The sequence below is a fragment of the Chaetomium globosum genome, genomic scaffold (assembly GCF_000143365.1).
Source record: "Chaetomium globosum CBS 148.51 scaffold_4 genomic scaffold, whole genome shotgun sequence".
Lineage (NCBI taxonomy): Eukaryota > Fungi > Ascomycota > Sordariomycetes > Sordariales > Chaetomiaceae > Chaetomium > Chaetomium globosum.
The window spans coordinates 4,235,589-4,259,653 of NT_165979.1; the positions used below are offsets into that span (position 1 = coordinate 4,235,589).

General features: G+C 56.6%; 8 protein-coding genes across 8 annotated transcripts; 4 read left to right on the plus strand and 4 right to left on the minus strand.

The window, feature by feature from the left end:
- Positions 1 to 282: 282 nt before the first annotated feature.
- On the plus strand, positions 283 to 1,599 carry CHGG_05096 (uncharacterized protein; the record flags this gene model as incomplete). The annotated part of the gene is made up of 1 exon (XM_001224309.1): positions 283 to 1,599. One exon carries the CDS (start codon positions 283 to 285, stop codon positions 1,597 to 1,599), a length of 1,317 nt encoding a protein of 438 aa, XP_001224310.1.
- An 805-nt stretch (positions 1,600 to 2,404) lies between these two features.
- CHGG_05097 (uncharacterized protein) lies at positions 2,405 to 7,253 on the minus strand (the record flags this gene model as incomplete). Its single annotated transcript, XM_001224310.1, has 7 exons — positions 2,405 to 3,518; positions 3,598 to 5,063; positions 5,485 to 5,729; positions 5,800 to 6,279; positions 6,587 to 6,774; positions 6,824 to 6,961; positions 7,204 to 7,253. 7 exons carry the CDS (start codon positions 7,251 to 7,253, stop codon positions 2,405 to 2,407), a joined length of 3,681 nt encoding a protein of 1,226 aa, XP_001224311.1.
- Positions 7,254 to 8,775: 1,522 nt separating this feature from the next.
- Positions 8,776 to 9,507, minus strand: CHGG_05098 (uncharacterized protein; the record flags this gene model as incomplete). The annotated part of the gene is made up of 1 exon (XM_001224311.1): positions 8,776 to 9,507. The coding sequence occupies one exon, from the start codon at positions 9,505 to 9,507 to the stop codon at positions 8,776 to 8,778; it is 732 nt and encodes a 243-aa protein (XP_001224312.1).
- A 416-nt stretch (positions 9,508 to 9,923) lies between these two features.
- Positions 9,924 to 12,316, plus strand: CHGG_05099 (uncharacterized protein; the record flags this gene model as incomplete). The annotated part of the gene is made up of 5 exons (XM_001224312.1): positions 9,924 to 9,995; positions 10,084 to 10,998; positions 11,081 to 11,188; positions 11,243 to 11,336; positions 11,913 to 12,316. 5 exons carry the CDS (start codon positions 9,924 to 9,926, stop codon positions 12,314 to 12,316), a joined length of 1,593 nt encoding a protein of 530 aa, XP_001224313.1.
- A 672-nt stretch (positions 12,317 to 12,988) lies between these two features.
- CHGG_05100 (uncharacterized protein) lies at positions 12,989 to 13,888 on the plus strand (the record flags this gene model as incomplete). The annotated part of the gene is made up of 1 exon (XM_001224313.1): positions 12,989 to 13,888. The coding sequence occupies one exon, from the start codon at positions 12,989 to 12,991 to the stop codon at positions 13,886 to 13,888; it is 900 nt and encodes a 299-aa protein (XP_001224314.1).
- Positions 13,889 to 14,414: 526 nt separating this feature from the next.
- Positions 14,415 to 15,163, minus strand: CHGG_05101 (uncharacterized protein; the record flags this gene model as incomplete). The annotated part of the gene is made up of 2 exons (XM_001224314.1): positions 14,415 to 14,438; positions 14,591 to 15,163. The coding sequence occupies 2 exons, from the start codon at positions 15,161 to 15,163 to the stop codon at positions 14,415 to 14,417; spliced, it is 597 nt and encodes a 198-aa protein (XP_001224315.1).
- An 882-nt stretch (positions 15,164 to 16,045) lies between these two features.
- On the minus strand, positions 16,046 to 18,068 carry CHGG_05102 (uncharacterized protein; the record flags this gene model as incomplete). Its single annotated transcript, XM_001224315.1, has 2 exons — positions 16,046 to 16,108; positions 16,407 to 18,068. 2 exons carry the CDS (start codon positions 18,066 to 18,068, stop codon positions 16,046 to 16,048), a joined length of 1,725 nt encoding a protein of 574 aa, XP_001224316.1.
- A 2,859-nt stretch (positions 18,069 to 20,927) lies between these two features.
- CHGG_05103 (uncharacterized protein) lies at positions 20,928 to 21,293 on the plus strand (the record flags this gene model as incomplete). Its single annotated transcript, XM_001224316.1, has 1 exon — positions 20,928 to 21,293. The coding sequence occupies one exon, from the start codon at positions 20,928 to 20,930 to the stop codon at positions 21,291 to 21,293; it is 366 nt and encodes a 121-aa protein (XP_001224317.1).
- Between the last annotated feature and the right edge of the window lie 2,772 nt (positions 21,294 to 24,065).

Sequence of the window (24,065 nt, forward strand, 5' to 3'; positions counted from 1 at the left end):
TATGCAGGTCTGTCACCTATCATCAGCAAGCTTGGATGCTCGACAATTATTTACAAGACATGTGCTGCTACCCTGAAATTGCTCACCGTGTGTTTTGGCTTTGGAGACGGCCGCAGGAATGCGGGATGGCCGGAGGGGTAACACGATTCTGCGTTGAGCCATGATACTAAGACACCCAGCTATCCCTGGGATCAATCTCCTCCCTTTTTTTCTTTTAGTTTAAAGTGACAGTGGCGCCAAACACGTCAATTTGACCCTACCTATATATCACCACCATTCACAATGACTCTCCTCTCTATCCTCACCCTGGCCGGCCTCGCCACCGGCAGCGTGGTAATTCTGCCCGGGGGCACGCCCAAGCCCCTCCTGCTCCCAGCGGTCCCAGTCGCAGCAAACGACTACGACTCCATCCTGCGCACCTCAGCCGCCTCAGGGTTCCCCAACTCCACCGTCGACATCATCCTCTCCTCGTACAGCGGCACGCTCGGTGCCGAGACCGCCAACGCGACCGAGATCTTCCCGTCGAGCGACTCCTTCATACACGGTGCCATCCAGGCCTGGGGCGAGCACCTGCACCTGGAGCTCCGGCCTGAGGAAGTGTGGTTTACCGTGCTGGCGCAGCTCAACTTCTACATGGACGCCAACGCCGAGAAGGTGCGGCATCTGTTTGTGAAGCACGAGGGCCAGGAGACGATTGTTGTCGAGGATACCACCTGGACGCGTGTGCTGCTGCGGTTTAAGGACGAGATCCAGGCGCGGGTGCAGACGGACTGGCTGCGGGAATGGATCATGCCGGGCTTTTCGACGACGACCAAGGATGACGAGATGACGGCCAATATTCTTATGATGGGGCTCATGAAGGCGTACTTCAAGTACGTGGGCGGGATTATTTGTGGGCTGCCGAGTGTCACGCTGCTGGGTGAGAAGGAGGACTGGGAGAAGTTGCAGGCCAAATTGGAAAGGTTGGCTGAGTTTGGTGAGGAGCCGACCGCATATCAGGCCAACCTCGTGCCGATCTTCAAGCGGTTTGTGAAAAGCTTTGATGAGCCTGACTCGGAAGAGACAAGGGAGTTTTGGTCCCACATTGTGTTTGCCAAATCCTCTGGCATGTGTGGCTCCGCGCCGTTGGAGCTGTCGGGTTGGATCTCTGGCTTCTTGTTCTGGGATACGGAGGGCAAGCGGCTGGGTGGCCTTGGTGGGCAAGCAAGAAAGGCGGGGTTGACGATGGACGGCGTGGATTACATATGGCATGACATCCGAAAGCTTCCGGTAGGGTATGGAAAGGCGCCCTTCACCATGCTAGACTTTCGCGGCATGAAGGAGTTCCCCGCTTATGTATCTGCCGGAACGCTGGGTAAGCGGTTGGTTAAGGGGCCTCCGGTGGGGTATGAGGCTGCTCTCACGCGGGCTGGGCAAGACACGGCTTTGGCGGCCAACGCCAGTGCTCATGGTACAATCCGACCACTCTCGGCATGGATGGTGTATGGGCCACTGGATTCCGCCGGCGTCAAGGTGACAGACACCTTCGACATGGAGCTGCAAATGATCGCCAGCAGGGCCAATGCGAACTTGAATGAGGGCCGGTGCGGAGCTCCGTAGGAAGATGGGATTTATTGTTTGCTATGGGAAGTATAGTGCGATGTAGTTGACCTGTCAATTTCCCTGTATGTCATGAATCCCGGGCCCCGGAGTGCTTACGCCGGCTTGGCACGGAGCTGTGGTGGGGCCGGTGAGACCCCACTTGACCGGAGAGTGCCGGCAACGTTCCGGATCGGGCCTGAGATGGGTACGAAAAATCGTTGAGTGTCTCGGGATACGAAACACATCGGAAATTAACCACATTATTAGGGTCACTTATGGATATAGTATCGTATGCTGCCGTTGTTCAACCAAGTTGCGGCCGTCATGGCCGGGTCGGTACTTTGTTGACGGGTCCTCACACATCACAGACCAGGACAAACGAACAGCAAAGGTGCACAGCATGTTTTGTATTCCCATTAGGTCAATCTCGACATTATCATCAGATCATCACCGGTTACCCGTGCCCAACCGTTTATCCGAACCGATTCATCACCCTAAGGATACGCATGCGCCCGCCATGCCCCGACGCAATGCATACCCACCGCCCAAGATGCGTATTATGACATGAGGAAAGAAAGAATGATCATAAAAAAAAGACAGATCATCAACTAAACGTCAATCTGTACAGCTTAACGAAAAGGAAACTTTTGTGCCCGCCGTGACCCAACCCGACCTACCCACCCCCTCAGGTCACGGCCGCAAGAAGGCAGATGCAGAGAAAAAACAACAAAACAGACAGGACAGCAGAAAGGGGATTTCGGAAAGTAAAACCCGACACCTTGGAGAGCTTGACTCAGCAACAATGCCGCTCACCCACTTCCGGTCAAATGTCGTCGGGGCCATCCAGGTCGGACGCCGTCACCGACTGGGCCAGGAAGTGGGTGGTGGTCGGCTTGCCGCGGGTCGGGCTGCTCCCCCTGCTCTGTCCGGGCATAGACAGCGTGCGGGCACGCCTGGACCCGGGCCGCGGGATGATGCGCGAGCGCGTGCGCTGCTCCTCGAGCGCGGGGCGCGCCTGCTCCTTGGAGATGACCAGCCCCTGCGTGATGGACATCAGCTCGCCGTTCTCGACGGCGCACATGCTCGGCCACACCACCAGCAGGATCTCATCCGGGTCCACCTCCCCATCCATCAGCTCCTCGTCGTGCCCGTGCCCGTGGCGCAGCGCGTTGCCGCCGCCGCCATCATGGAACCCGGCATCGGCCGCGCCCCCGGCCGTGTCGGACGGCGCCCGCCCCACCTCGCTCGCCTCGATGGTCTCCAGCCGGTCATCCCCAAAATCATCCCCATCATCGCGCGGGTGGCCCGCGTTAGCCTCGGCAGCCTCCGCAAACTCCGGCAGCTCCAACACCTGCCAGTCGAAGTCATCGTAGGGTGGACCAAAATACGGCTCGATCTTCATCTGCGCCAGCTGAATACGCATCCACTGCTCACAGGCCAGCTTACACGCGGCCTCCAACCCGGAACAAAACGCCTCAAACTGCAGCGCGGTCAACAAATGCTGCACCAGCCACGACACCTCGCGCACGACCATCTTGACGCGGCGGGCGCCCTGCTCGACCTGGCGCTCGGGCATCATAGCCACCAGCGTGGCGCGCATGTGGGCCTCGCGCGTGGGGTCCTCGTCCTCGAGGGCACGCAGGAACTTGACCAGGTTCTCGTCGTCGTCGTCGAGCAGGTACACGGGCCGGAAGAGGTGCTTGTGCATGGCGCGCGAGAGCACCGCTAGCACCGCGCTGATGCGCATGCCCTTGGCGGCGGGGGTGTTGGATTGCGGGAGGGGGATCTGGAGTTGGGTGGCGTGCTTGAGGTAGGGCGAGTTGCGCAGGTTGGTCCAGCAGGAGGGGTCGTTGAGTGTTTGTTCGTCGATGTCCGGTCGGAAGGTCCCCTCGACGAGGGTTACGATCGTGGTCCAGATCTTGTCGAGGACCGTCACGCTGAGAGGGGGGGCGGGGGTTAGTATGTTTGTGCGAGGTGCCGTGCGTGCAAAAGAAGGCGGGGAAGAAAAAAACTTACTAGGTGTCGTCATTCTCGCTATGCAGGACCAGGCGGTACTGCTCGAGGTTGGTGAGCTTCCGGGTGGTGAGCTGCAGGCTTTGTGTTGTCTCGTCCAGCTGCGACTGGAGGTCCCGGCCGTGAGCCTCGGCGCTGTTTGCCCGCTCACCCTCGGCTGTGAGCTTGCCGTGGAGATCCTCGATCTCGGCGTTCTTGTCCTCGACCGTCTGCTGCAGCGAGGCGATCTGCTCCTCGGCGGCCCGCAGCGACTCCTGCAGGCTCTCGATCTCGTTGTTCTTCTGAACAATGGTCTCGTTCAGGGAAGCAATCTCTTGCCTCGCCGCCTCGAGCTCCTCCTCGAGACCCTTCTTTTCGCCCTCCAAAGTCGCGATCTGCTCCTTCAGCGAAGCGATCTCGGCTTCGTTGTCGGCCTTCACCTGCTCGAGGTCCGCCCTGGCAGTCTCGAGATCGGCCACATTCCCCTTGAGGGACTCAATTTCGGCCTCGTTGTTGGCCTTGACCTCCTCGAGACCCGTCTTGGCCTCGGTAAGAGCCGCGATCTCGTCTGCGGCCTGAGCAGCGGCGGCGGCAGCAGCCTCCTCGCCAAGCCGCTTCTCTTCCTCAACCGCAGCCTTCGCCGCGTCGAGATCCGCATACTCCTTGTCCTTCTTCTCCTCCAGATCGGCGTACTCCTTTGCCGTCTTTTCTTGGAGGTCGGAATGCTCCTTGGCCGCCTTCGCTTCTAGATCGGCGTACGCCTTGGAGGTGGTGTCCTGGAGGTTGGCATACTCCTGGGCGGCTGTCGCGGCTGCCTCAGCGGCGGCGGCGATCTTCTCTTCGAGCGCCTTTTGTGTATCCTCGAGGTCACCCTCTAACCTTGTCCTGGTGGCGCTAAGCTGGATGATCTCCTGCACCTTCTCCTGCACCAAGTGCTCGAGATCGTTCTTCTCGTCCACGAGCTCGCCCTTCTGCTCCTCAAGCTCGTTCCGGAACTTGCGGTACTCCTCCAAGACGACCTGGTGCGAACTTGAGAGTTTGTTGTTTTGCTCCTTGACGTAGAGGAACTCGCTGAAGACGTCGGCTACTAGCTTGTAGTTGGGGTCCGAGGTGAGGTCGCGGATGGCCCGTACCAGCCCGTCAACGGCCTGGGTGGGGTCGGCGTCGATGTGGGAACCCATCTTCGGCTTAGAGGAGGAGGCGGAGGCGGATGGGGCCGGAGGTTGTTTGGCGGCGCGGCTGGAGGTGTAGTAAGAGGAGGAAGAACCGCGGACCTTGGGGGTAGCCAGCTTGGGCAGGTCTTCCGTGAAAGGAACGGGGCCGGCTGAGAGAAATGATAAGGGGAAGGAGAGCCAATAATGCTCTTCTTGACGATTGTTGGATGGAACGCTGTCGTGGGTCTCACGAAGGTCTGGGCGTCCAATCTTGGGGCGAGGTTGAGAGATGGGGATGGTGTTGCGGTGGTGGAATTGGACGAGTCTTCGGTTTGTCTATATAACCGAGAAAAATGCCCTGGTTCCATGTGGCCTTGTTCCCGCCTGAGGAGACACTCATGCAGGCAGGGGCCAAGGGGGTGACGGGCGGAGGAGAGGCTGAGGCCCGGGAGGGCAGCGAGCGTCTGAGGGGGCTGGCATCGAGTCACCACGCAAGCAATCACCCAAACAGCGGATCACCAGACTGGTGTAGCGCCCAGTCTCCGATGCCCACCGCCCTCCAAATTGTCAAATTATGGGCGTCAATTGGGCTCGGAGCTGCCGCAACAGGGTGAGAGTGGTTCGGCCGGGGTGCCCACCGTAGACCAGCTGGCCCATCACAGCATGCCAGATGTGGCAGCATAAACAGAGCCCAACGTCCAACCACACCAGATGCAGCCTTCCTTGGATCCTTGGAAATTCAAAGGCCAAGGGGTACCAGGCGGTAACCAGCCTGCAACCCGCAGCCCGCAGCCCGCGAGGTTCCGGTATTGTAGCCATGCAGCCATTGCATCGCAGCCATCGCATCCGTTGTCCGTTGGCTGGTCCCAGTCTCATCTCGGTCCTGTGCAACCCGCCTCGCCAATCTGCAGCCGTTCGAGTCGAAACGGGCTTGGGTCGTTCGGTTGTCGTTGATGGGGCTCCATCGAGGCTCTTGACGTGGCAGCATCGGTTGCCAGCACTCTGTGCGCAGGGGTTCATTTGGCCTCGATTGGCGTTGATTGGTCTTGATTGGCCCCGAATTGGCCCCTACCTGGCCCTAATTGGCCTCGATTTGGCATCGCTGGCCCCGCACCCGTTTCTTCCGACCCCACAAACTTGCAGCGCCAAACATCCCATTCGAGAAGTTTGAGATGTGGAAATCCCCGGCCATTGAGTTCTGGCTCATCACTTCCATCGTTTGGATCGACTGACGCTGGTGAATGCTGGTGATGCTGGCGATGATACGGGTGCTGGTAATGTCTCCCTTGCCGGTTTCTCCTTCGACCTGCATGAAGAACGCGAGAACTCTCGTTCCAAATGGTCGACACCGAGTCCTCAACGCCTGAATTCTCAATTTCTGGGCTCCACCCGTCCTGTTGCATCACAAAGCGCCTTCGGTGGCCGGCGCCGGTGAACTGGATCTGACCGTCCCCCGGACCCCGGTCAACGGCTCCGCCCAACCGCGTTACGGCCCGGACCTCGCGCCAAGAATTGGGCTCGACGCCAACGCCCAAACAGGAGCCAAAGCCAACTGGCAGTGGCAGTTTGACAATGCCGTCACCGGATACCAGGTACCCGCGGAATACCAATTGCCAATCGATGAGGCCAGCTGAACGGCGAGCCGTCCATGGCAACCTGAATTAGCCCCCCTCGAGGCCGGGCTAGAGCCGAAACACGCCCACCACCTCCCGGAATCAGCTACTCAATCTTGCCTCCGTGCCACGTCGTCGGCCTCGGGTTCCTGGGGTGAACCCCGATCCGCTCCATCCCTTGATAGCTCCGAGTTCGATTCCGCCCCCCGCCGAGGCTGACACTTTCCGGCTCGTCTTGTCACTCACCGCCTTCGATGTTACCCTTCAACCACTCGTTTTCTTCTTTGCCGATTGGATTGGGATGGGAACTCCATTGTGTATCGCTCCCAGCCTCTCTGTCCAGCTGACACTGTTGCATTGAGTCATTGACACTTCCCGACGGCAGCTTCTTTTCCCACCGCCTTGAAGCTTGGCCCACGGTTGCTTGGAGCCAGCTAGATTATTGGTGTCGAGTGGCAGTGAGGCATTGGCCAATGAGCTCACCGCCCCTTGGAGATGCAATTGATGTTGGTTGTCGGCTCCTTGAGCGTGACATCGCGTGTGCGTATGTTTCGGCTATCAACGTGTTGATACCACGTGGGGAGACGCTCGGCCACAGCACACAGGTCTGGGCGTGTGGGACTGTGGGAGTAACTAGACTCAGCCTCTATTATTTATTTACTCCGTTCCGGGTAGCAAAAACCCCAATCCGCCGCGGTATGGCGGGCCAGCCGTCTGAGGTGCAATTACCTTAGGGCTCCAAGAGCAACTCCGCTCCAGGTTCCACGGCCGATGCTGAGGAACTTAATCAGTGGCGAGGACTCCCTCGTGTTCAGAAACCGCGATTCATCCAGGCGTGGTGTGAGGTAGATGAATCAGCTAACCAATACAAGCCGATATGGGTTTCTGGGCCTAGTTCGGACGGACGATCCATTGTGAAAAAGGGAAAGGCCCCTTAACAACGTCTCTCGAAAATCTTCCCCCCAAGCAACCCCCTTCCACCGCCAGGTCGCCTCTCTCCTTGAAATGACTTACGAGGAACAAGAGGCGGCTCTCCGCTCAATGACTGAGTTCTTCACCCACTGGCCTTCTATGAGACAAATTTGCCTAAGGGTATCGTCAGGGCATATAACAGGTGGCACCGATGTCATGCCAGTACCTAATGAAACCTGAATATAAAAAGGCAATGTTTTCCGCTCAGTTACCTACATGTAGTCGCCGCATTTCCCCAAAATCGGCCACCTCAATCTCCTGTTAATCCCCGGGCTAAGGAAAATCAGGAAGGCACGGTTTTCCTGTATACTAAATAGCAGAGGGTCCGGCACGCCCTAGGGCATAGCGGAGTATGAATAATAATAATAGTAAAGTAGAGCAATAAAATTGCCAGGGCCATCTAGACAGTCTTTTGTTATCTAGACTGAATGGGTAAGGGATGAGCCTCAAAGTGGATTTGCAAAGCACAGTTCCAGGGACACATGCAGTGTTCTGGAAGATCATTTGTTCACTAACATTATTATTGATGGTGTAAACTATTGGCATTGGACTCGGCTTCCTATTAATGCATTTTTCAGCTTTGGCTTTGCTATTATAACATTGTGAGATTTGCCATCTGAGAAAGACGGGCACCCTAACGAGGAACCGAGGACCACCGCTGGGGCAACTGGCGCCAGACTGACAAGCGGAGCAGGATGGCCTCCGGGTCATTAGTCAGTATCAGAAGCTGCCTGGCACTGCAGTTGTAAAGTATAAAGTACCATACAGTAGTTATGTAGAATATCCCAGAGGGACTACTCCTAAATATTATTATTCATACTCCGCTATGCCCTAGGGCGTGCCGGACCCTCAGCTATTTAGTGTACAGGAAAACCGTGCCTTCCCGGGCCGGGTGAAAAACCCATACCAACAACCAAGGAACGATGCGTTCTGGTGAGTCTGCGTATACAAAGAGAGGAGGCCCCCTGGCCTCCGGGCGGGGCCGCTTCAGGCCGCCGCTTCCAGCTCGAGCCTCCTAGCTAAGCTGTACATCGGCAGCTTCCCCGAGTCCATCAGCCAGTCGAGGATCCTCCTCGCGAGCCGTGCCGTCGTGGGATCGATGCCGTGTAGAACAGAGTAAAAGTCCCGTCGTGTCCGAATTCCAGTTCTCTCCCATCTTCGAGTCAACGGTGGGGTCAAACACCACACTACCAGGTGTTCGGCAGTCTCTCGTCCCTCGCCACACTCGCAGGCAGGAGTCAGAACCTCCGGGACTCCCCGTGTAAACAAGAAGTCCCGTAAGCCTATTGCTCCCGTCCGGATTTGAATCAGCAGTGAGCTCTTCGCCTTGCTGAGACCGTCGTGCCATCTTAGGGTTTCGTTCCGGAATATCGTCTCCCGCTGATGGTCAAAGTCGTCCGCCGGTCTGGTGATTGCCCTGCCGTCCCGTTCCTTTAACCACCTCGCTTTCCAAGCCTCTTCTACTACCCTGTCCGTGTCTGCGATCCCCCCGTCCAGCGCGCGATCGTGCTCGCGGCTTTCTCCACCGCCGTGGCCTCCCGCAGTCCCACAGTTCGCGGTCGGCCCCTGTTACCGCTCTTCGAGCGTAGTCTCTGCTGTATCCTTTGACAGGCGGTAAGAATAATGCTCCCTGCGGTCTTCTTGCCGCCTTGGCCGTCATCTAGGTCGGTTCGCTGGAGTCTGGTCTCAAATTCCGCAAACCGTTTGTTGAGATATAGGTCCAACGGCGGCACCCATGTCTCCGTCTCGAGGTTGCGGATGGGGGTGTGCTTGAAGGCTCCCGCTACAATCCGCAAGCTTTTGTTCTGGGCCTTCCCGAGGGCCTTGGTGATGCCTTTTTTTACCGGCTCGCCTCCCACATCCGTGGGGATGTGAAACGACGATGCGCCATAGGCCAGCGCTGACCGGATGCACTTTGTGTACACTTCTCGCGCTTTGGCTAGCCCCAGTCCCCACGTCGACGCCGCTAGCCTCGACAGGGCATAGCTCTGGGTCCTCAGCTTCCTCTCCACCGCTGCAAGGTGGGCTTTCCAGTTGAGCTTCCGGTCCAGCCAGACTCCCAGGAACCTGGCAGACTCCTTCGGTCTGACGGGGCTGGTGCCTCTCCCTGGGCTGGTGAGTTCCAGCTGGTTTGACCACTGCCGTCGCCCCTTGCTGAAATGGATCAGTTCGCTCTTTTCTGGGGCGAACTTCATTCCCCGACTGTCTGCCCATCGTATACACGTTCCCCACGCCACCTCTAGTTGCCGGACATTCGCTTCGGGGTTTCGGCCAAATACCAGGAGGTTGGTGTCATCCGCAAACCCCGCTATAGCCAAGTGAGGGTGCTCGTCTTTTAGCTGCTTGTATAATGAGGAAATATAGAGGATGAAGAGAACAGGGGAAAGCGGTGAGCCTTGGGGGACCCCTGCCCGAATCGCCGTCGGTGCCGCCGTCTTGCCGTCAAAGAGGAGGGTGGCCTCTCGGCCCGTCAACCAGTCTTTTGTCCAGAGAACGAGCCACCTCGGGTAGCCCATATCTCGCAGTGTTGCCAGTAGTCGTGTGTGGTTAACCGTGTCGAAGGCTCCTGAAATGTTTAGTTGCAATAGGGATGCCGCAGCCTTCTGTCTCCATGCCTCCTGGACCTGGGCTACTACTAGCCGAACAGCCATCTCCGTGGAGCGGTGTGCCCTGTTCCCCATTTGTTCGTCTATGGGTCTCACAGACCCGGGGCCGAACGGGCTACTGAGCAGGACCCGAACGGTCGAGGGTCTTGACAAAGCTTTCGACAGCCTGGTTGGGTGGCTGACCTGGGTCGCTGGGGAAAGCACTCTACGGAAGAAGGCGAGTTGCGGCTACAGCTCTCCTTGGTGGACTGCGGAGGTGGAGCAGGCCGCCCGGGAGCCCAGGAGGGCCGAGAGGCTGGCGAAGGAGACTCGGGCAGAGTACTGTTGGGAGGAGCTCAGCGAAAGGCTCAGGAACCTTTCCAGAACAACGCGCGAAGCACGGACAAGGGCTTGGAGGAACAACCTGCAGGAAGCAAGCGAGGCAAAGAAGCCCGATCAGATGTGGAGCTTGGAAAGATGGGCCAGGCTACGGAGCGTTTTGCCGCCGGAACCACCGAGACTACCGGCATTCAAGGACTCGTCCGGACAGGTAACGGCCGAAACGCACGACCAGAAAGCCAGCGCACTGGCCGAGAGGTTCTTCCCGGACCCACCGGCCAACCTGACGGACGTGGAAGACCAAGCCTTTCTAGGCGACTGGAACCCGGGATTCGACGTCTCACAGGCAGTGACGCCGACCGAGATCGCGAAAGCAATAGGAGGAGCAGGCCCCTGGAAGGCGCCAGGAGAGAATCTGCTCCCGATGGTCTTCTGAAGGCATGTGGAACGCCACTGGCTGAAGTGCTCGCCGTATTGGCGACGAGGTGCCTGGAACTAGGATGGTTTCCCGACCGGTTCAAAAAGGCAAAGACCATAGTACTACCAAAGCCAGGGAAGGCGCCGCCAGTATATCAGACCCCGGGAGGGTACAGGCCCATTGCGCTACTGCCAACCCTAGGGAAGGTAATAGAGTCAGTGGTCGCCAGGAAGGTCACTCAAGCTGCTGAAGTCAACGGCCTTCTACCAGCCGTGCGCAGCGATGTTGACTCAGCCTTCACCCTCTCCCTGTCCATCTTCTTCCAGGCCCAGCCATCCGGTTGGGTTGGCCTCGGCCCATGCCCTTCCCCGAACCTCGAGCACTTGTGGGTAGTGGTCTGACTTTCCACGACATTCTTCCCCGTAGGATACTGTTTGGAGGTTTTCCGAAGTCCAGAAGTGGTCGATGGTTGACGGGCGGCCTCGCTGCCGCCCCTGGGGAGCTCGCGTTGTCGCTCCCCTTGCAGTCCTGATGGTGAGGTCCCACAAGAAACCCAGCTGCAATAGGTCTTCAGATTTCCTGTCCTAGCGTCCGAACCCATCTCACAATGGGTTCTTTAGGTTGAAGTCTCCTGCCAGAACCACCGGGTGGCTTGGCCTTGGCCGCCCTTGGAGGGCTCTCGGTACGTTCTCGCCGGCGGGGGGGTTGTATATGGACCAAAGCTCGAATTCGCGCCTTTCCCTTCCGAGGTCCGCCTCTGGGAACCACACGCGGCACCAATTCTTCGTGGCTTCGGAGTCCCACTGCCTGATTTCAAATCTTTTGCTTACATATATTGCCGCCCGCCCCTCGAGTTTATGTACCAGGTGGTATCTGCTGCTCCGGGGGCAGTATGTGGATAGAGGAGAAATAATTCAAGGGCTGGGAACAAAAAGTGGGATAACTACCTACTGTGTGATGATGTCATCACAGCAACCAAGGTAACCGGAACATCGAACCTTCCATCCCGCATATCATGTCATTCATGGCCAACTAGAAAGCACCCTCGGGAATCAAATCTTTATCAATACTGTGTTGTATCGAAACGGATCTCGATAAATTTCAGTTTCATTCACGACACAACTTTGGCCTCAAATACCAGATCATACCACAGCAGCCATGAATCGATTCGGATTGACCACCCGCTCCATGTCCAGCATCTCAATGCTCGCCTCAGCATGCCGGAGGCCAACAGGCGCGACAAAAATGCGCGCAACAGCCACATCCTTCCCCCGGTCCTACAGCAACGGCAAGTCCTCCGCACCCAAGTCCGCCGAGGAGCCCAGCGCAACCAGCGGCGGATCCCGCAGCAAAGAAGCCGTTGAGACCGGCTCCAGCCCAACAGGCGGCGTCATCCAGGACGGGCTCGCCGATGGCGACGCCCGCGGCCGCACAGGAGGCGGGCGCCCCCTCGACAGCTCCGTCCACCCGCCGGCCCAGCCTAAGATCAGCAATGCCAGCGTGCCGGGCGAGCGCCCCAATCTGAGCCCCGAACAGCAGGCTGAGGTGGACGAGCATAACCGGGATTTTGAGAACAAGCATGGCAAGGCGGAGCCCGCGGGGGATGATAAGGTGGATAAGAGCTTTTGGAGTGGGAAGGGGTCGAGACATAATAAGGCATGAGCGCATGTGAGCGTGGAAGAGGGCGGGCTTGTTCGGGGGACGTGGAGAGAATTGTGATAGTTAGTTAGCCTTGATTGTATCATTATGAGTTAGACGTGGAGATCTGGAGTCGCTGTACAGTATAGCAACTTGACAATTATGCCCGATAACGCTAGTGGGTGTCGATCTGTGTCAGTTCAAGGGTGCTTCTGACACTGGACTCCTTTCAAGTCCGTGGTGTCAATAACATTCATCACCCCCAAGAACCACTCGTTAGACCTAAGGGCCCTTCTCACTCCCCATGATCTTAATTCGATATCAGGATTACTGTTTCTAGCTTCTGTGACTACGTGTAAATGGGAAGAAGCACTTGTATGTACAGGTGCAACCGTGTAATGCTGCTTAGGAAACTGCGCCCTGGCATTGTGGGAGGCTCCCACCTTAACTGGAGGTCTTCCTCTTTGTTCCTCGGCCATCAGGTCGGTTAACTGACTCAACACCAATTTGCCTTCAATTATTCGAGGTAGTATCGTACGCCCTTCGGGTCTGGGTGTGGGGCCCCAGCCTTGAATCTTCCCGATGACGCACGCTGACACCGCTCAGAACCAATGATTTGACCCAGTTTCCCTCCCTATGAACCCACAAAACTCCACTCAACAACACCAAAGACTTTGCGGGTACATCACCACCAACATGGCTGCTGAACTCCATCTCCCCCATCAACTTGCAGGGGCATACAAGACTCTCACAGCGCAGTGCCACTGCAAGTCAACGCACTTCACCGTCACCGTCCCGACCTCAGCTCTTCCGCTTCCAGTCCACCTCTGCCACTGCAGCATCTGTCGCTACACTCATGGAACCTTCAGCTGCTTTCACGCCTCCCTTCCAAATGAAGTCGAACCCCACTTCGTCTCACCGTCTTCCATTAAGTCATCCCTCACAGGATACATTCACGACAAGGCAGTCTCTGAGCGCTTCTTCTGCACTACCTGCGGCTGTCACATTGGCGACCGCGACTTGAAAGTCGACCCTGAAACGGGGAAAACCCCATGGCGCGTGGCAACCTCCATCTTCAACACCCACGACGAGGAGACCTTCCAGATCCGCTCTCACTGCTTCGTTGACCCAGCCACCGAGCCCAACCTTGCCACCTGGCTGCCCTCCATCAATGGCCGCGACGTGCACGTCTGGAACCCAGGCCCAGACGACCCCCATTTCCCGTTGGCCCAGTCCCGCCCCCCCAAGCCAGACCTCCCAGACCGTAACCACCTCCTCGCGCAATGCCACTGCGGCGGTGTGCGCTTCACCCTTCCGCGCCCCTCCGACTCCGACGCCGCGGACCGCTTCCTCGCCCGCTTCCTACGCACCGGCCCCACCCCCCCTCCTACCCTCAACTCCAACCCACACCCAAACCCAGACCATAACCCCTCCACCGTCACATCACCACTACCACCCACCACCCGCACCCAACACCAAGCCCACACCCCGCCACCGGCCCCCCACCCTCAAACGCGTAGCCTTGCATATGCCTCTGCGACGACTGCCGCCTCGTCTCCGGCGCCCACACCATGCCGTGGACCTTTGCCCCGCTAGCCAGCCTGCAGCCGGCCATCCCGGAGTCGCTAGAGGGCGGGAGCACGACGCTGCGCGCGTATCGCTCGTCGGAGAGGGTGACGAGGGCGTTTTGTGGAGTTTGTGGGGCGAGTGTGTTTTATAAGTTGGAGGATCCGGAGAGGGTGAATGTAGATGGGGAGGGGAGGGCGGTAGTGGTGGTGGATGTGGCGGTGGGGTTGTTGAGGGATTGGGAGGGGGGGTCCGTGGCGGCGGAGGAGTGGCTTGCCTGGCGGACGGGGAGGTTGGCGGGGATGGAGAGCGGGAGGAGGTTTGATAGGGGGTTTGCGGAGGGGTTGACGGAGGGGTTGGGGAGGTGGGGGGTGCAGAGGTATGGGGCGAGGGAAGAGTTCGAAATTCCGCAGGATCTGTAGGGGCCTTGGGGAGGGGAAGTTGGGAGGAGTATAAGTTGGTGAGTGCTGCAGGGTACTTGGATAGGAATACGGGGGAGTGGTTGAAACTCATTTTATTAATGCTGGCAGCGGTGTCTCTCGCTTTCCTGTTGCCGTTACTCGTGGCGGTCATCATCATCCTTCGTGTTCATACTGTTTTGGTCCCTTCCAAGCACCAACACCTCCTTTGCTCTCCCATCTCACCCCAGTGCCTTCAGCCCTTCGCCACCCCCCACTACCTCGACCTTGGCCCTCTGTATATGTCTGAGCTGCTCTGCGTGTCCGAACTGACATGCGTCCCAGGCCCAGCATGTATCCCTGCCCCGTGATCCGGCCCCAACCCGGTATGCCTTCCCGGCGCCAGCCCGTCCGTAATCGTGGCATGTGATCCCATCACATCCGAGTCCTCCTCCTTCCCACTCTGACTACCATCACTCCGACTCTCCCGCCGCTCCTGCGCCAGATGGGGACTGCCGGGATGAGATTCCACGTACGGCGGAGGTGGGTCGAGCGCCCCCGAGGCCGTCACCGCCGTGGCCGAAACGCTCGCCTCCTTTATGACGCTCATCTCGACGTCTCTCCTTGCCTTGCGGCGGCGGTGGGTGAAAAAGACGATGAGGCCGGTGATGACGATGAAGAAGACGACGATGGAGATGACGATGGCGGCTATTGTGCCCGCGGACAGTTTGTGGTTGTTGTCATCACTCGGGTCCTCTGGGTCCAGACGGAACGGGTTCACGTCGTCGTCATCGTCGAAATCGTCGGGTTGGCGGAATGGTGGGAATGGCGGGTTTGTGAAGGTGAAGGTTTGCCGGGCTTGTATTGTGCGGGTGAGGATGTTGACTGCTCTAGTTACGGCAAGCATGGTGGGCGTTTGGAGGTGAAGGTTGATGTCTGGTGATGACTGAGAGATACACACGTGGAAACAAAATGGCCAGGTGGGAGCAAGTGTAACAGAGTCAAGCCAGAGAACCGGGGAACCTGATATAATTTTGCGAGCTGGGGTCTCCCCAGACGCCCTCATATTCGGGACTTCCCGAGCCCCGAAACATCACCAATCGCTTGTCCGAATATGGCAGCAGATCGTCCAAACCTCCCTCCACGAAAAGCGTGATACGCCACAATCACCCGCCGGCGCCGAAAAAGTCAGAACCACCGGAAGCCCTCCACTTGGCTTGTCCGCAGCAAATGGGAGGCGTATGTGCAACCTTTTAGCACGTCCATTGGCCGAGGTTTTATGCTGTGCAATGTCTGTTGAAACTTCGTCCCGGGCAGGAGTAAGACTCGGGTATGACATTCCACTCCGCCACGGCTGAAGAAGCGGGAGAGTGGCACACCTGCAGATATTGCCGACCTTCGGAAGGATTTAAGAAGGCTTACTTGCGGCGGTCAAAACTGCAATAACAGTCTATTATGGAGGTAGATAATCCGCCGTGAAGGCGGTGAGCCGCCATTGATCACTTTTGCTCTCCGAGGCGGTGCCACATCCCTGGCCATTTCTATATCAATCGAGGCCGGTTCGCACGTAGCATTCAACCGAGAATGTTTTCTGTACACATAGCATCATACCACCGTCTGACTATGTAGTCACTAAAGAATTTGAAAACACACTACTAAACATGGCACAAAGTCGGGCGTGACAATATGAGTGAGTGGCCCCCATCTTCCGGCACAGCCAAACCTTGATTTTGACGATTTGAACTTCCCTCTACCTCCAGGATCAACGAAGGCAATGATATGATAATATTCATGGTGGTGGTGCAGCGGGCCAAGCGCGGAGTTGTAACCTCGCCACTTGTTTGGTGCCGCCCTGAAGGGGGACCTAATATGCCTAGATACTACTTCCGCGCATCATGAGCAGGATGCTGCCCGAGTCCGGTTCGACCCCATCAATATCTTGTGTCATTACAAACAAGGTAATATACATTTGCCGCTGCAAATCTACATTCACAACCCTCGAGTCTGCATCCTCCCCGAATACACCCCCCCCCATCTGCCCGGATGTGATGTTCACAACCACCCGACTGTGCTCACAAATCGGCCTCGTCCATATTCCTCACAAACAACATAAACCACTGCACCGCATTCACATGATTAACCACACTAACCTTCTCATTCACCGTATGGATCGACCCCAAACCCGGCCCATCCTCAGGATCATACCCCGGCGAGAAACGAAAGATATGCCTGCTCAAATCCCAATAATACCTTGTATCCGTATTCCCCGTCATAATCCCCGGCGTAACCACCACCTCCTCGCCATACAGCGCGCGCGTGGTGCCCGCCAGAACCGAAAACGGGCTCTCGACGGAGCCATCCGCGGGCGTGACGGGGGCGACTTGCAGCTCGTGGTCGGAGGCGGCGAGGACGATGGAGGCGGGGGCCTCGTCCTGGCCGTCTTCGAAGGCGTGCAGGGCGAGGCCGTGGCGGCGCGCGATGGCGCCCGCCACTGCCGTTAGCCGGTCCTTGACGACTTGCGGGGTCTCGCCGATGTTGATGCGGTGGTTGACGACGGCGGTGGCCCGCTCCGGCAGCGCGTTGACTTTGATGCCACCCGAGATGACGTCGACGGCTTGGGAGGTCTGCATGAGGTATTTGATTTCGGGGCCCTGCTTGGCGGCCTCGAGCGCGAGGTGGTCGGGTTTAGCGTGGCAGGTGTTGTGGGGCTGGCGGTGGTGGAGGAGTTTTCTGAGTTTGCTGGGGAACTCGGGCGAGTATGCGGCACCGCATTGGAGCTGGGTGTAGTAGGGGTTCGAGTCGACGAGGCGGGTGCGGTACTGCTCGGATTCGATCTCAGTGATGAGCTGGCTGAGGATGCCGATGCTGGTGTGGTCGGAGGGAACGGAGGAGTGACCGCCCGGCGTCCGGACTGTGATGGAGACATCGGTGTAGCCCTTCTCGGCTGTGCCGGGCTTCGCAAACAGCGTGCCCCAAGCCCGCTCGAAGCTGCTGCCCTCGTCGATGATCACCGCGATGCCGTCGGTTCCGTAGCGTTCCTGAAGGAATGCGGACAGCTGGGATGCACCTTGGAGGCCACTGCACTCTTCGTCCTGGCCAAAAGACAATATTATAGTTCTTTTTGGCTGGAACTTGGCCTCGAGGAGCAGCTCGAGCGTTTCCATAGTCGCGATGAGCTGGTTCTTGCAGTCGCTGGCACCGCGGCCCCAGATGTGCGTGCCGTCGTACTCTCCACTCCAGGGGGGGTACTTCCAGGCGTCAACAGTCTCCGGGGGCACCGGCACCGTGTCTTGGTGAGCCATGAGCAGTGTCGGCCTCAGCGACTTATCACTGCCCTTCCAGGTATACAGCAGTCCGTGGGTGTTGACCTTCTCTACTAACAGGTGTTTGTGGATGAGAGGGAACGTCTTCTCCAGAAACTCATGGAAGGTATAGAAGACATCCCATCGCGGATCCTCGCCAATGACTCCCAGATCGTCAAAAGACTCCGTCTTGATCTGGACAGCGCCGGAAAGACGTTTGATGGTAGCATTCCTGAAAGCGGCGCTGCTAATGTGCTCGTACACCTTGTCGAGGTCCTGGTTCTCGCCCGGACGTAAAGGTTCCGGCTGTGCGCATCCAGCTCTGAAGTCTCGCTCTCGTTGTGTCGACCCTGTCACGAGCCGCTCCAGGGAGCCGATGTCCAGGAAGGTGATTGAGAATAAAACCAGAGTCAGAAAAGCAAGCAAAAAGCCTTTAGCCTGTGAGTGCCTCGGGGTTCCCTGTTGAGGGCCCGCACCGAGAGGCAGCATCGGCGCCCCTTCCGACTTCATTTTGTTGTTGATGATAAGAACCAAGTCCACGGTTTCGTTGTTTTGGGGAAGATGGCTCGGCGCCGCAAGCCACAGCTGAAGTGCTGGCACTGAAACCCACTTAAGCGGGGATCTCTGCCGGGGTGCCGAAGCTCAGCCGTGGAGTTCCCGTCCACCTGCTGTTTTGGATGATAACTAGCGCAAACATCAATCTTGATTATTAGGTAATTACAAATGGAATATGACGAGAAGGGAATGGATATTTGGTTTAAAGGAAGGCAACGTAAAACCGAATTCTTGTGTGACTTGTGCCGATATCTGGGCACTATGTGTGCTTGCACGGCACTCTGGTGAAGTTACCACCGGGGCTGCCACCTCGCTCGCCACATCCTTGGCCCGATGGTCGGTGAAGTTTCGGAAGAGGCACTATGGAATCATCTTTGGCGGGGAAGAGAAGGTTGAAGATAACGTTTTCAAGGAGGGGGTTCATTAGTATTGACGTCCTGAGAGGCCAATACTTTCTCCGAGAGCGGTTCCAAGGACGGATTACTTCTTCCAGGCGGACTCTGTGGATGATGAGCAGTGGGCGGAATAGGTACCATTAGCAGATGAGGCGTCCGAGTGCCTCCAAAGATGACAGACTCGCTTGACCTCTGAGAGCAACTCCGAAGGACATAGTCAGCCGATGTGAAGACCGGACGCGTTGAACTACAAGTTGTTTGGGATTGACTAGTCAGGTTTTGGCATCAGTCGGCGCGGAGCCCACCACCAAATTAGGAGAGCTGTGACAGTAATGGAAGATAGGCAATTCGGCGAGACAGCGAGTAGTTGATTCAACATTGCTGAAGATAAATCCCTCGGCTATGGCACAAATACAAAAATCGTGCGGAATAACCGGGCCGCTACTAATTTCTCTATACTTCCAATTCTTTTCGTCTCCCGAAAAAGCAAAAGCTCACCGGCTAGCCCCACGAAGGGAGGTAGCCGGCTACGAAACCCCCTTAGGGAGGTTTACTTCGTGTGCCTAGTTGCAGCCGGTTGGTGCCTCGTCGGGGGGCTGCGTAATTTCTTCTGAAGTGGAGGACTCTACCGGCGGCCCGATACCTCCCAGAGGAACCCCGTGCTAGCATCGTGATTCGAACCTTAGCCTTCCCTTAAGTCCGGTAGTGATGAGGGGCGAACCAGATGGCCCGTGGGCCGAGGGCCACCGCCTAACCGCTGAGCTACTCAGCTAGGTGGTGGTCCTTGTTGGAAGTCGGCTGCCCGAACTTTGTTTATATGGCACGAGTGGCACGGTGTACCTACTCGGTTGACTTGTACGCGACCCGGTTCACCAAAACAGTGTGGTTTATATTTTACCATGTCCATTAGCACGATAACGTATTGCTCGGACGGCAAGAAAGGCGCAGAAGAAGGACAAAAACGCACACGGGCGCAAATATCATAGATGGTAGGACAAGCTTCTTTGCCCCGTGAAGTGTTCCAGATGCCGGAACGCCTTCACCAATCGCTTTCGCCTTTCTCACAAAGGAGATGCAGGCATGCAGATGGTCTGGCGGATGCTTCGCGAGGATTATTTTTGTAACGATGGCTATAGGCCTTCTTTCTCTAACACAGGAGAATACATCTCCGTCCGTCCTACTATATGCTAACTCCCTGGACGCAAGGGTCCTGAAGGTGACTCGAATGTTCTCGTTCTTGTTGTGTTCGGTCGCGCTCAGTCACCAAAAGATTGTTTTATAATCATGGCAGAGCCAGTTACCAGTTGGAAGTAGCGGCGACTCGTAAGACCTCGAATACTAAAGGATACGACAAACCTTATTATAACAACAAAAGGGGTAAGCGTGCCTAGTCACCAATCGCACTGTAGTTGTCTCTAAGAGGTTGAGGTGTACCCAAACCGAGAGACGCCGAGGACTCCCGCTTCATGACTTCTGGCGGGCCTTTTCGGCCGGGCAGCCGGCGTTGACAATGTTTGCTCCAAGCTGTTCTTCAATTGTCTATCATATCGGTCGTCCCCTAGGTGGTCTCGGACTCGCTAGCCCACTTCACTCTTGCAAATTTGGGAACCCTTGAATCAACACCACGTGCGCCTCTTCAGCACAGCGACTCCACCAAGTTCCACATGAGGTTCCATTGAGCGGTTGCCTTGCTGGGGCGTAGTGCTGACGCCGAGTGATGAGAAGAGCCGCAGCAAATTGGGAGTGGATGCCCAAGGTAACCTTTGGTAGGGCTGAGGTGTGTGGTGAGCCACCGCACAGCCAAAAAGAGGTTTTGTTGGTCGACTTCAACACTGCATCGGCTTGACGAAACTGTCGTTGTCAAGCAGGGACTCGGAAGGTTGATTGAACTTGAGTGGAGCGTGTGCGAACCACCAATCGGTTTCGAAATGCTGGCGCTGGATTGGGAAAGCTCCCGCCCGAAAGAGATTTGCGGGGCCGAATCCCCCCGCATTCCGGGGCCGCGCTCAAAGGCGCAGGCGCTAACTGAAATAGAGTGGGAGTTGACTGGGCCGAATTTCGGCTGAGCCAGGCACCTCTGGATTCCCGCGTCGTGCCTTGACCAGAATGGGAAGGGTCGGACTGGGGATGTGCAAAAGGATTGGCTTCGCGAGATGAAGAAGGGGACGCACTAGTGCTGCAATGGCATTGTGCTGATGCTGCGATTGAAAAGGTCGTGATCGCCCTGCGCAGTCTCACCCTTTAAAGAATCGGTGCCGCTCACTCGCTCTTGCTTCACGATATTCGCCCGGAAGATACCTAAATACAGAAATACAGGCACCAGACCTTATCCGCCGCTTCGCAACGCGCCATTTCCGTCCCGCCATTTTTCATTGTCTCTCCAAACCACCAAACCACACAACCACGCGGCTGACTCGCGATGGCCGGCTGTTTCAAAGCTCTCGGTTTCTGGAAGAAAAAGAGCAAAGGGGCCTCGGCTGCCGTTCCCGAAGAAAAGCGCCGACACGCTGAAATCAAAATCCTCAGCCCCAACCCCGAGAAGCCACCGGTCGAGGTGGGGCATGTTCACAACACCCTCCCGCCCGGAGGCGTGCCGGTTCGTCCCCATGTCAACCCGGAGTACTCGGCCTACTCCACCCCGGTAGATACCACATGGGCTGACTCCACGACCTCAACAAAGGCACCGGGCTCCGTCGATGATCCCGCGGATTCTGATGCTGTCGCCCGCCGAAAGAAGGCCGAGCAGGAGGAACAGGAGCGGTTGGATTTCTTTCAGATGATGTGACCGATGGCTTGCGGTCATGTGCATAAGGAGCAACAACTACATGGAGCGACAGGGTGATCGTGGGGTCGCGTATATGCTGTTGACCAGCGAACTCCCCTCCCTCGCTCTCGGCACACCAACGGCCCGAGGCGCACCGTGAAGCGGCTATTTAGACGCCTATCACGCTCACCGCGCCAGGCACCGGTTCCGACCCTGCGGCTGCGGGTTTTTTGACGCCCCTCGGCAAGAAAGTACCAAAGACAACGAGTTACGTTCGCGGCCGGTGCTGGGAGCCAAGTCTGTTGAGTGGCAAGAGAAGCGCCTTGAGTGGATGAAGGAGTAGGTTGTCGAGTTGTCGAGTACGGATCTCGGTCGAGATCAAGGCTGGAAGAAGGATCTGGGTTATGAAGCTCTGCCAGAGGTTGTAATCAAGAGGAAGGACTGAGGAGGAAGCGACCGCAAGCGGAACGGGAGTAGGGTACCTAATTGCCTTACACAACCTGAAGAATGGTAGCTCAGATGGCGCCCTTTGGCTAAAAATGCCGGGCTCTAAAAGAAAGGAAAATAACACCAAGTGAAATAAATCGAGCAAAAGGACTTGAAAAGAGATTGAAGGAACAGAAAATGAATCGAGTAAAACAAAATAGAGAGTTCGTCGGTTTCGTGCCATCGTCCTTGTTGTTGAAGTATCATTCATATGTGTTTTTGGGGCTATGCTCGTGCCCTGTGTGAGGTTGGAGGCAGTGGAGTGGGATGGATTATGTTCACATTGATGTCGTTGGCTGTTTTGTTGCCCCACGACAACTGACCTCCATACACTCGGCTTATACCCATCTTTTAGGGCCCCGTCATGTCACGAATATGCCAACAAGCGGGACCCCGGGGCGCGGGACTCCCCGGGCCAGTCGTTTAACGAACCAATTACAGAGTGCTCTAAGGAGCACTCGAGAGCTGTGAGCTCTAGCGGGCTCTCGAGAGCAGCCTAGAGCGCAGGAATCAGGTAGTATATAGTAACTCCATCTGGAGAGCTCTGGGAGTTCTCCAGTTAGCAATCACAACTACAGTTCGCTACAAGCTCGAGAGCCTACTGTTGAGACAAGTCTTTGTTGTGCACCCTTTGGCTGCACCGAACCTAAGCACCCTTGAGAGATTACCTTCAACCGAAGCTGAACCCTAACAGGACAGGGTCCTGAAGTAGGTTCGTGACACGTGAGAACCAACCGTGGCAAATGTCATGATGGGCTGCTAGGAAATTGTAATCCCTTCCGAGTAATAATGAAGTATTCCAGCCATGGCCTTTGGGCTGCCCCCAGCTCGGGTTACTTTCTAGCTGCCACGTGTCTATTCTCTCCTTTCACTCGAATATGACCGTAAAGAGAGTCCAGCTGCAGTCGAGTAGAATGTGATCTATAACGTATATTAGCAACAAAGGGGCTAGCCGCTTCTAGAAAAGCCCACGCGAGCCCCCCTACATCCAACTCAAAGATAAATACCGAGGCCTTAGCCGTTCGATACTAGCCAGTTTTCCCAACATGTCAATCGCGGGCTTTTACATATCAGCCCCGTTATAAGCACAGCAAATCAGCCACCACGGGCCTAAGCTACCACATACTAATCACAATCTTTTCAGAAGCTTCTAAAAGCAAGAGCATTGTGCTCACAGCTACCCTTCGCAGAGCCAAGGCCCCCGACTGGCACTTGGGAGAATGTCCCCCAGGCGACGACGAACGCCTAATCCTGGGATGGCAGTAAGCGCCCCCATATCTTTAGGCCACTCCCCAAAAAGCAGGTCAGTAATGACCGAACTTTTTCATAACCCACATACTAAGGATCTGTTTTCCACCTACCAGCGTCGCCAAAGATAAGAGCTGGTTTGTCAGCTACGCGCCGCTCCGTGGAGTCACTGCCTACCACCACGACAACGAAAATCCGAAGGGAAGATTAGAAGTGGCAGGCGTTGGGACCGTCATGGTCCAACTGCCATCGACCCCTTCAAAGGTCCCCGCACTGTTCATCTTCTCAAAGTCCTTCATATCCCGGAGATTAAAGACGGCATTATATGTAACAAGCGGTTGGAGAAAACAGAATGCAAGAAATTCAAGATCGATGTCGACCATCCTTTCTACCCTAACCGCACGGTGCGAGACAAGAACACGGACGAGATCGTAGCTATATTTGACGGGAACTCTCCCGTGCCCAAGCGGCGCCACCTTATTGTTTCGCTGCATGGCCTATCTCGACGCGAAACTCAGGGCTCGGCAGCGTATGAAGATTTGTTCCCTACCGGTGAATGTTGGGCCCAATAATTACGTTACGGTCAAGGAAGAACACTGGTGTATCATAGATGAAGCATACGAACACGCCCTGCCAGCTTGATAACTGCGCCAACACTCGGCACGTTTGCGGATACGCGGAATGGTTTTTGTCAAAGAGCAGCTCTCTCAGGACTGTGGCTACAACGGAGATTTTGGTTGGGGCAACAGGACCGTTGCAGCCAGCCCGCTGCTTCGGAGCCTTGCAAACCGAGTATCTCGAGCCCTCGCCCGCGGATTCAGTCGCCCACGGATTCAGTTGTGAAGGTAGGTACCGAAGCATGGCTGCATGGTACATCTACTACATTATTAACTCAGATACTTAGGTAGCTAGATAAAATGGAATAGGTGGCTAAGTGGTCCCCACACAACCTATTTGCTCCTAAAGAACTCCAGTCTGTGCTGGTTACCCCTGAAGAAGTTGAGTTTGTTGCTCACAGGGAAGTCAATCCTGTTGCACCCGCCCAACTCTCACCTCGGC